This window comes from Cydia splendana, chromosome Z, assembly GCF_910591565.1.
Source record: "Cydia splendana chromosome Z, ilCydSple1.2, whole genome shotgun sequence".
In the NCBI taxonomy this organism is placed as follows: domain Eukaryota; kingdom Metazoa; phylum Arthropoda; class Insecta; order Lepidoptera; family Tortricidae; genus Cydia; species Cydia splendana.
This window is the reverse complement of record NC_085987.1, coordinates 41,096,909-41,108,195: the sequence shown is the minus strand read 5'-3', so window position 1 is coordinate 41,108,195 and position 11,287 is coordinate 41,096,909. Positions and strand designations below refer to the sequence as shown.

General features: G+C 36.7%; 2 protein-coding genes across 11 annotated transcripts in view; one reads left to right on the top strand and one right to left on the bottom strand.

Annotated features, from left to right (window-relative positions):
• Window positions 1-11,287, bottom strand: part of LOC134804104 (uncharacterized) — a 450,088-nt gene that overhangs the window by 278,304 nt on the left and 160,497 nt on the right. The window lies entirely within an intron of this gene.
• LOC134804031 (titin) overlaps window positions 1-11,287 on the top strand; it is a 151,530-nt gene that overhangs the window by 133,351 nt on the left and 6,892 nt on the right. For 8 of the 10 annotated variants that reach the window (XM_063776886.1, XM_063776890.1, XM_063776887.1 and 5 more), the window contains 11 exons: window positions 131-2,164; window positions 3,689-3,733; window positions 4,766-4,876; window positions 4,975-5,127; window positions 5,213-6,184; window positions 6,291-7,667; window positions 7,752-8,039; window positions 8,205-8,346; window positions 8,441-9,153; window positions 9,758-10,060; window positions 10,374-10,670. In XM_063776886.1, coding sequence (XP_063632956.1) covers window positions 131-2,164; window positions 3,689-3,733; window positions 4,766-4,876; window positions 4,975-5,127; window positions 5,213-6,184; window positions 6,291-7,667; window positions 7,752-8,039; window positions 8,205-8,346; window positions 8,441-9,153; window positions 9,758-10,060; window positions 10,374-10,670 — 6,435 coding nt within the window. The remainder of the gene's footprint in view (window positions 1-130; window positions 2,165-3,688; window positions 3,734-4,765; window positions 4,877-4,974; window positions 5,128-5,212; window positions 6,185-6,290; window positions 7,668-7,751; window positions 8,040-8,204; window positions 8,347-8,440; window positions 9,154-9,757; window positions 10,061-10,373; window positions 10,671-11,287) is intronic. The other 2 variants (XM_063776896.1, XM_063776894.1) reach the window with 2 other exon arrangements.

The window sequence follows — 11,287 nt, the reverse complement described above, 5'->3', positions numbered from 1 at the left end:
AGGTAACCTGTGTCTAGCCTCCCTTGAGTGCCGAACGAGTTACGTGTTCTTTCTTAGTCATACTCTTACATACATTAAAATGTTTCAAGGTTTAATTTATATAATAAATGATTGTGATTTGAATCCACAGATCTTGAACCTGTAGGTTCCAGTTCGGTGGAAGAAAAGAAGACTAAGAAGCCAAAGAAGAAAGATAAGACAGAACCGGTTCCAAGCAAGCCGGTAGATGAAATTCCAGTTGAAGAAAATGAAGTCATATCACAAAACGGGGACGTAAAACAACCTCTTAAGAAAAAATTGACACCGTTAAAAATTGAAAGGGTATCTTTGGATGTTCATAAAGCTCAGTTTGCTGAACAAGTAGAAGGACCACAATTCGCAAAATTGAAGTTGAAAAAACCTGTACAAAAACCTAAAGCTGAACAGTCAACAGTAACGTTACCTAAATTCCAATTAAAAAGTCGAATTAAACACATAACCGACTGGCCACCTGAAGAATTGCAACCAATTATCAGTTATTTAAACAGTGTCCGACAAAATGGAGAGCTATCTAGAAACATTAAGGAAGCAGCTAAAATTAAGAAAAAACCACTAAAACTTAAGAATATTGATGCTGAAAAACCCGAATTGGAAAAGCCAGACGAATTTGAATTCTCTTCAAGCAAAGATATTCCCGATGAAATGCAGGAAATACCAAAAGAGGTACCTAAAGAAAAAGAAATAGGGCCTGTGGAAGTTCCCAAAGATCAGAAAGAAAAAGTAGTACCAAAACCAGATAATGCAGAAAAACCAAAGAAACCTAAGCCAAAACTTATTCCACAAAAAATTGAAAGGAAAGTTCTTGAGATAGATAAACCACAGCATGCTGAAAGTGTTGATGCGCCTCAATTTAACCAAATCAAGCTTAAGAAAACTGTCGCGAAACCCAAGCAAGATAGCGCTAACGTATCTCTTCCTAAGTTCCAACTAAAGAGTCGTATAAGATACGTGACAGATTGGCCCCCAGATATTATAGAGCCCATCATAAGCTTTTTAGGTAGTGTTCGTCAGAATGGAATACTATCGCGAAACATACAAGAGGCTGCTAAAATTAAGAAAAAACCCATTAAACAACCTAAGTTACCAGAGGCTGTAAAAACTGAACTTGAAAAGCCCAGTTTTGGCCGGGAAGATATAGTACAAGCCGTAAAGCAAAGCGTTCAAGAGGAGGATGATATTTCTGTTGAGGAACCAAAAGATGAGCATGCTGAATTCACCATAAATAGGCGCCCAAGCGTCAAGATACACGAAGAAATTGTCGATGAAGTTACAATTAAAAAGAAATTGAAACCAACAAGGAAGCCTTCCGTGACATTGCCTGAAGTAACAGAACCAGAAACAGTTACATTTAGGCCTAAATCAACTAAAACAAAGGAAGACGTCGAACAAGAGTTCAATATCCAATTAGATTCATACGCTGAGGAGGAAATTTCTATGTCAAGTAAAGTAAAATTAAAGCCGCAAAGACAGCCAACGTTTAGCGAAGAAGCTGGAGAAGCTTCAATCAAGTTCTACGAAGAAGAGGAAGGCCCAGATATAGTTGAAATAATAGAAAGTGACGACGAAAAGGAGGATGAAACAGCGAACGTAATGATGCCAATGAAAAAGAAGCCAAAGAAGCCTGTTACTGAAACTACAGAAGATATCAGTGTAACAATGACTAAACCAAAGTCCATTGATAGATCAGAAATTATAGAAGATGTTAGCATAAAACTGGAAAGAAAACCCAAGTATGTAATTGATGACCAGGAAGAAGTTACCTTTGACGTAAAACCGCATGTAGAACAGTTTTCAACAGAAGAGTTGTCTTTGTCGAGTAAGATAAAACTGAAACCAAAGAAAAAAGTGGTGGTGTCTGAAGCAGCAGACGAGCATTCTATACAGCTAACTCAAGAAATCGAAGATGACAGTCAGGCAGAAGAAATTATACTTAGCGATGTAGAATCTGAAGAAAATGTACAAATGTTTATCAAACGCAAACCTAAGAAACCTACATATGAAGTCAGCGAGGTAGAAGAATTGAGCGTCGAACTTAAGCCAAAGAGAATGAATGAAATTGAATTTGAGGAAGAACAGTTAACAATTTTAGCTAAACGAAAGCCTAGGAAACCATCGCAACTTCAAGGTAAAGAAAGCGTGTTCGTTTTTTATGGCTGCTGACGTGAATTACATATTGAGCTTTTATGCTTTTATGTCATACCAAATAAATAATATTAATAAAGTATTATTGCTATTTATTAATATCATCCAAAGGTGTAGTATATCTAGCGTAAGCGTTTTAGCTTATTCATTGAAAAATAAGAAACTGAATAAAATCACCAAAATATGGATCATTCCACGGCAATAGAGGTAGTAATGAGTCGCCATTTTAATGCCTGTACATTTTAGTCATGGTGTAATTATTTGTTAATTTATCACTCCATAAATGTGAGTGTGGCCCATAATTTCCGAAAATCATTTTTTCTTCGAGGCAATTACTCCGTTCTCATATTTTGCGTTGCCCATAATTTCCCGAAATCATTCATACTCGGTGGCAATTACTCCGTTCCCATATTTTCCCAATGGTTTTTTTCCGCAATCGCCTATTTTAATATTTTTAAATTAACTTTTCCTTATAATTTTCGTTCTTTTAAATATCTAGAATAATATTTTCTTGTTACTGTATGTTAATAGTGTATTAATTATTAAATAAATCTTTATTTACATACAATATATATACAGTGGTACTACTAAACGAAATTAATAACTAGCTTAAATCTAAAATAGGCCCTTGAGGCATTGTACCAAGGATGCTGGCGGCATTTCCTCGCTGTATCGCAATGCTGATACGTTGTGCGAGGTAGCCGCCAGCTCTTCGGTCACCAGTTACGTCAACCAGACGCTACGTATTAATTATATTTCTTACTTGTAGGTATTTCACATACAACAAATATCAAAAACACTAAAATTAAAACATAATCTCAAAAACTACAAGTAAAAAATTTGCCCCAAACGCTGTCAGCCAATAACCCTAACCTACCTATCTCTGGGAGCAGATTCGTTTTTAGGGTCATCAAAAAAAACCCCTAACCTACCTATCTCAGGGAGCAGTTTCGTTTTTAGGGTCATCAAAAAAAACAACCCTAACCTACCTATTTGAAAAAAACCTGGTTATTTTTACCACTAGCATTAAAAAAAGAGAAAATATGGAGATAGAGAATATTTAGTTAGTGAAAAAAAAAACCTACTGGTTATTTTAACTACTGGGATTAAAAACAAAAAGGGAATAAATGGAGAAAGGGAAAATTTAGTTTATGAAAAAATGTCCACGAAAAATAAAATAAAGCGAAGAAATTCCACTGGGAAAAAATGGGAACGGAGTAATTGCCTCCAAGAAAAAATGATTTTCGGAAATTATGGGCCACACTCACGTCACACACGTTACATTTTAATGGAATGGCATATTAAACTTATGGAATAAATAAATAAACCACAAACAATTTAAAGATGCTTTTATAAAATTAAAAACCAACTGCTGTACAACATCCAGTCCAGTAGTATTAAATATGAAAAAGTGTAGTTTAGCTTTACTTCCCCTGCTTTTTTGCTATAGCTAATTCTGTGTGTGTTACACTTACTTATATAAAATATATAATTTTACCAATTACAGAAGCAGAGGCCTCAATGAAAATTTCAAGGGAAATCGATTTCCCAGGTAAGATACATTTATAGTAATAAAGTATGAAATACTTTGCTCTCTAATTAAAAAATCTCGTCCAAACAGTTAAGCTAGAATTAGACCAAGCTAAGTTGGCAGCGATTATGATAGCCAATACTGCGTGTTATTTTAAACGTCAAAACTCTATGAAAATTATAGCTGCCAACTTAGCTTGGTCTAACTCTATACGAAAATGATACTTAACCTAGTAGCAACAGCTACAGTCACGGAGACAGACTTTAATTGTTGAGCCATTTAGGGTTCACTTTATATACATTGGACATTTCATACCCTTAGTATTGATAACTAAATTAGCTTGAACCCTAAACGGATCAACAATTAAAGTCTGTGACCGTACCAAGGCCAAAATAAGTCGTAGACTGAACAGTCGGGCTAGTTGTCCTAGGTATAGTCAGCAGCAGAAGTTTCTGAGCGGGCGAGGTGTTCAAAATTACCTTGAGACGCTCTTATATCCTCTTAACAATAAAGTCGCGTCAATATCATTTTAAACACCTCGCCCGCTTAGCAACTTCTACTGCTGACTGTACACATCTCAATCCTTTTGTGTTTTGGTGTGATGGTGCAAATAAGACTTAAGGATGACTCACGTTAGACCGGGCCGTGTCCGGGCCGCAGCTTCCGGCGCTTACTTTTCTATGACATAACAGTTGATCACGTGATGCTTCCCATAGAAAACGATGCGCCGTAAGCTCCGGTCCGGCCAAGGCCCGGTTTAACGTTACACATCCTTTAGCTAGTCGCTTATCCGCCTTTTGGTTGAAAAATGTCGAATGGATAAGATCATCTCATTTTTTTTTCTGTATTTATTATGTAAGTGATACTGTGAGTAGCGAATGTGAAATACAAAAAAATGTAAATTCTATAAGACAGATGTAAAGGAGGTCATGAATGATAATATTTTTGCACTGTAAGCGCGGTTATCGTTTTTTAGTTTCTCCACCACGCAATTATCTGAGTAATAGATATGTATATTATAATAGACGTCCTGAAATGTTTTTGCTTTTCCAGACACTCCACTCGATGTACGAAGTGGCGACACTGTCTTTGCCGTATACTCGTATGTAGCAGAAACAGATGAGGCTATCAACCTTGTCGAAGGCGAACGTTTATATATACTGGGTGAGTCTCGTAAATCCAAAAATTTTACAGTTTTACAGTGTGTAATTTTTGATGGTTTAATAGATCAATTTATAAATTTAATATTAATTTTCACACAGAAACAACGAACCAGGACTGGTGGTTTGTCTGCAAACACCTCACTGAAGAGAAAGGTTTTGTTCCTGCACAGTATTTAATGGATGAAGAAAACTATACTTTGTACCTGCAAAAGAAATTAAATGAGAAGATTGACAAGCTGCCAGTATTTGAAAGTGAGCTTTAATACAATTTATATAATAGTAAGTTATTGCAGGAGTTTTTTTTTTTGGAACTTTACTTTTCATTTATCATTTTCAGAACCTACACCCGAGGAACAAGCCATAGCTCCTATATTCGTAGAGAAATTACGTCCAAAACACACTCCAGATGGTTCAACTGTGCAATTTGAATGCCAAGTGGAAGGATTCCCGAGACCACAGATTACGTGGTTCAGACAAACGGCTATCATTAAGCCATCTCAAGATTTCCAAATGTACTACGACGATGATAATGTCGCCACTCTGGTTATTAGGGAAGTTTTCCCTGAAGATGCAGGCACATTTACCTGTGTGGCTAAAAACGCTGCAGGCTTTGCGTCGAGTACTACTGAACTCATAGTAGAAGCTCCTCTCTCAGATCATGGATCGGAAATGACAATTTTATCCAGAAAAAGTCTATCGAGGGAATCGTCTTTGGCTGATATTTTAGAAGGTATACCACCAACTTTCTCTAAGAAACCAAAGGCTCAATATGTCAACGAAGGCTCACAGATCTTCCTAGAATGCAGACTGGTTGCTATTCCAGAACCAGATATAGCATGGTTCTTTAAGGGAGAAGAAATTGTACCTGATGAAAATATTTCTATAGCTACTGAGTCAGACATGCACATGTACTGCAGTGTTCTAAAAATATCTAATGTCAAGAAATTGCAAGAAGGCACTTACACAGTTTTAGCGGTAAATAGAGAAGGTGAGGCCAGTCTGCCGATCGTTCTTAAGATAAAAACGGGACAAAAAGAGAAACCGCAGGTTATAGAACCATTGAAAAGCTTAACAATAAGAGAAGGTGAAAGTGTAGTTCTTTCTGCTCAAGTGGTTGGCAACCCTCAACCTACTGTAACGTGGCATCGAAACAATAAACCTATACCGTCTCTGCCTACTAAATCGGATGGCGAGACTCACAATGTAACAATAATTAAACCTCGAAAAGGAAAGGATGACGGCGTGTATACACTCAAGGCTGTCAATAGTGAAGGAACTGCTGAAACAAGCGCCGTTATCACTATTGAAGGTATTTATACTATTTGGTTTAGTTACAAGATTCCTTATTTTTTAATTACAGGTATGTATTTGGGTAAACATGCAAATGTAAATTTTTATATTTGTTTTTTTTATAGAACCAACAGAAGAAAACGCAGAGCCACCGTTATTCATTAACCGGTTCCAGGAAATTACAGTCAAAGAAAAGGGTACTATTAGACTTTCTGCTAAAGTCACTGGGAATCCAGTTCCTTCGATTACATGGTATAGAAATAATAAAATCATCACGCCTTCGGAAACAGTAACTCAAAAATTCGATGGTGAGAATATTGAATTAGTGATTGCCAACGTAGATTCCGAAATAGACTCCGGAGATTACAAATGTGTAGCATCAAACAGTGCTGGTAAAGCATCACATGGAGCACGGGTTACTATTGACGTAGAAAAGGTCACGTTTGTGAAGAAGTTAAGAAACACCTATGAAACTGAAGAAGGAAAGACAATAATTTTAGAATGCCAAACTTCCCATACAGTGTCTACAAAATGGTATCATAATGATAAAGAACTAAGCGGAATGGATCATAGAGAAATAATACAAGAGGGCCGTACCCATAAATTGCGTATCAAAAAGACTAAATTAACAGATAAAGGTATTATTAAATGCGTAGTAAAAGACCAAGAAACCAGTGCAAAACTTCAAGTACATGAAACTATTCCGGAATTCACACGCAAGCTACAAGATTTTGAAGTAAAAGAGAAAGATGTGGCTATTTTAGAGGTTGAAATAAATTCGGAGACAGCAGATGTTATTTGGGAACGAGATGGTGAAAAAATTAAGCCGAAGAAGAATAAATACGAACTAGAGAAGCGCGGGAATGTCCGGAAACTCCTTATACGAAACACTTCAGTTCACGACGAAGGTGAATATACTTGCATTCTTCGTGACGACATGTGTACTGCGGAAGTAACAGTAGTAGAATTACCGCCAGAAATAATTTCACGTCTCCAAGACCAAAAAGTTAACAAAGGAAACAAAGCCACATTTGAAATCGAGCTTACGAAAGGTGACGCCTTGGTGCAATGGTTTAAAGATGGAGAAGAGATTCAGTTCTCTAACCACATGCAGCTTACAATTGACGGTAAGAAACAAAAATTAAAAATATACGATTGTGACGATGATGATGCGGGGGAATATGCTTGCGAAGTCGGAAGTGATAGATGCTCTGCTAAACTTGTTGTTGAAGAACCTTCGGTAGACTTTACGCTTCGTCTTCCGGAAGTGATCACAGTTCCTGCAAACACTGACGCGTATTTGACAGTTGAAATACCGGATGAAAATTACGAGGTCACCTGGTATAAAAAGAAAACCGTCATAGAAGATACAGAAAAGTTTACCCTAATATCCGATGTTAAAAAACGTACTCTCATAATAAGGAAGTGTACTGAAGAAGATCAAACCGAATATACTGTGTCTCTACTTGACGCAAAATGTTCCACCAAATTAAAAGTTGAAGGTAAATACTATTATTTTATCAGGGCTCTGTTTTGTTTGTGCAAGTAATTGGATATAATTAAATTAAAACTTGTTTTGCTTCCAGTCATCGAATCTCCACCTAAAATCCTAAACTTCGAGGGTGAATACAAAATAAAGAGAGGTGGCGACGTAACCCTTTTAGTTCAGTATGAAGCGCTGCCACAACCGGTCGATGAATGGGTGGTCAATTCTAAGATAATTAAGAAATCGAAGCATACAAAACCATCCATTGATTCTGAAAGTGCCAGTCTTACAATTAAAAAAGTTGAGAATACTGATGCTGGAACATACAAACTACGTCTCGTCAACAACTGCGGTGAAGCCGAAGTCGAAATAAACGTAGTTGTAATGGGTAAGTAATCAAACATTGCAATTTTTTTAATCTTTTATCATAAATATACTTACAGAAAATTTCTATATTACTCGATTGTGTATCGAACGAAATTGTTTTGTAATATTTCAATCACAAACACAAATTTCGAAACAAATTTATGTATAAAAAATTGTATTTTTGTAGATATTTCATCGCCGCCAGGAAAACCAACACCGTTAGAAACAGATGATACATCAATAAACATCTGTTGGAATGAGCCAGAAAATAATGGCAACTCCGTAATAATATGTTACATAGTTGAGTTCCAGGAGATTAATACCACGGAGTAAGTTTAAATTTCCTATAGCTCTTGTTAGTCTATGGGAACAATAGCATTTGTGCAATAAAGATGTATTAATCTACTTTCATTAATATTACAGGTGGACATCCATTGAAAATGTCACAAAAACTCAACATTCTGTAGATAATTTAAAGACTAAATCATCATATAGGTTTAGGATATTTGCAGTCAACGAAGTAGGCGTTAGCGAAGCTTCAGATATATCAGAATATGTAGTCGTTGAAAAGGTGACCAAGAAACAACCACCTTCTGTCGAGAAACCACTAAAGGATATTATCATAGGACCTAATGAAGATGTAGAATTATCGTGTATTTTCGGTGGTATTCCACAGCCTAAGGTTGCATGGTCTAAGGATGGTAAAAAGCTTAAAACTGCTAAAGCTAGTTATGACAACAGAGTAGCGACTCTTGTTGTCACTTCCACAGCAACTTCAGAAGGCCAGTACAAATGCACCGCTTCTAACGAACTTGGTGAAGTCGATACAACGTGTATGCTAGAAATTCAACAAAAACCAATCATAATTGTACCCGACAAAGAAATAAACCAAAGGCATAAAGTAGATGAAGAATGGTCTGTAACTGCTGCTTTCGAAGGTATACCAAAGCCTAACATAATATGGTATAGAAACGGAACCAGAATAGAAAGCAGCAAAGAGTTGGAAATAATTACAACAGAGACAACGAGCACTATAAGGATACGTAAATTGGATCGATCACATTCAAATAAATATACTGTGGAAGCACAAAACAAAGCAGGCAGTAATTCAGTAGAACTATCGCTTAAAGTTTACGGTAAGTTCTAACTGATATGAATAAAACGTTACAGGGATGTAGTGTAGTGTATTAGGTACCTATATTATTTTTAACCGATATATTCCTTTTTTTTGCCAAGACTGCAAAAGAGAAAACCGATTTTAATTATTACACGTCTTTAGCACAAAGGATTCTAGATAATACTATATGAGTATATGAGATTAAATGATAATACAGTGTGTTACAGTGTGTCTTAGAGTTGTGTGCAATATAATGCAGTCAATAAGAAAATGAAAATTAGGGGAAAACTATAACTTTAGATCAATTATATAGGATCTTTTTTTAATACTATTCTGCTTCAAACTTTGAGTGAGTAGCAGTGTGAGATAGGAGATTTTTTCAAAATACTTAAGCTTGCTCTACACCGACTTTGCAGTAGCCCACCCATAATTTGTTTTGTCAAAGTTAGTGCAGATTGAGCTTATAGGTATGGACTTTAGATCACTCGGATTAAGCATGCTAGCAGTTTACTAAGTATATTACTCAAGTCGCCAAAAATCAGTTTTTAAACTCACACTCAGATCTCTTTAAAAAAACAAGTAGCATTTCAATTTAATCTAATCATCAACTATTATGCTTGCAGACAAACCTAGCAAGCCTGAGGGTCCAGTGATCATGCGAGAGATTAGTCGCGAGTCTGTAACTATTGAATGGAAGCCTCCCGTCGATGACGGTGGTTTAGAACTGACTAAATACGCCATTGAAAAACACGAGCCGGACACAAACGAGTGGGTGAAGGTGGCAGACGTTGATAAGACCGCAGAAACATACTGCATTCAGCGACTGAACGAGAACTGCGAGTATATGTTCCGAGTGATGGCCCAGAACCCGATTGGATACTCGGAAGCATTAGAGAGCGAGCCTATAGTCATCAAACACGCTTTAGGTATGTACATTTGTTATTATTTATTGTGTCACAAAGCATGTAAGTTGTGGTTGAATAAAGATTTTATCTATCTATCTACATTAGTGGCTTTCAAGTAAATAGAAACCTCGGGGTATATTTGACTCGTAATCAGTGACGCGACTATCTATATGGCTACTATAAATAATAATATACCGACTGTTTTATTCTTTAATCAAACAAACACAAGTATAAGTTTACAGCTACCTACGCCAAGACACTTAATACATAGTCAGTATCATAAAAATGTAAACCTACACTTTTCGACGACTACTAACCACTGCCAATGTTTTAGATGTACCATCACCACCTTTGGGACCCCTCGGCATCTACGGCATCGGCAGTGATTCTCTGACGATAACCTGGTACCCGTCTGAGAAGAACGGCGGCTCACCAATCCTCGACTACAGCGTGGAAATCAAGCAAGAAGGCAAGAAGTGGAAGCATGTCGCTACAGTAACCAAAACGACGGCCAAAATTGAAAAGTTGGCCGTCAATGTCACTTATGAGTTTAGAATATGCGCCAGAAACGAGATTGGTAGCAGCCTACCATACACATCAGACGAGAGAGTGACGATAGGACAGACGCGTTGTAAGTTTTTTTTTATATACTCATCGTATTTTTCTTAATAGATAATATTTATGTCCTAGGGGACTTGCACCATTATTATAGTTGTGCCGTTCTCCGTTTACTATGGGGAATGTTCTCGTAATCGGAGAACGTTCTCGAGTATAGTTGAATTATCGAGAAGATGGAATTGCATTTGTAGTGGTTGTATGCTGATAGTACAAGAAAATAGAAAATTCAAATATAGAATGCCTGTAAACAAACAATACTACTACATATGCAATTCCACGCTCTCGATGATTCAACTATACGGAACAACTACAGCCTAAGGGTAATCTTGGATTGCTGCATTCTCAACTACCCGTTTTATGTATTATCAAGTATTATGCAGCGATTGAGAGTGAGATGGAAGTCTATCGCGTTCGCTAGAAGTTTTATCCAGACATGTTAAAAACACAAAGACAAATACTTTGGAATTAAACAATATTAAGTTACCCTTCGGCTGCAATCGCGCTTCTAGCGAAAGAGTTGGCCAGAATAGCAAGAACCCTCACAAATAGCTTTTGGCCCTTCTAAGCTCTTCTATCTCCATAACCCCTTGATCGAGCCTGCTCATATTAATTGAATGAAATATTATATTT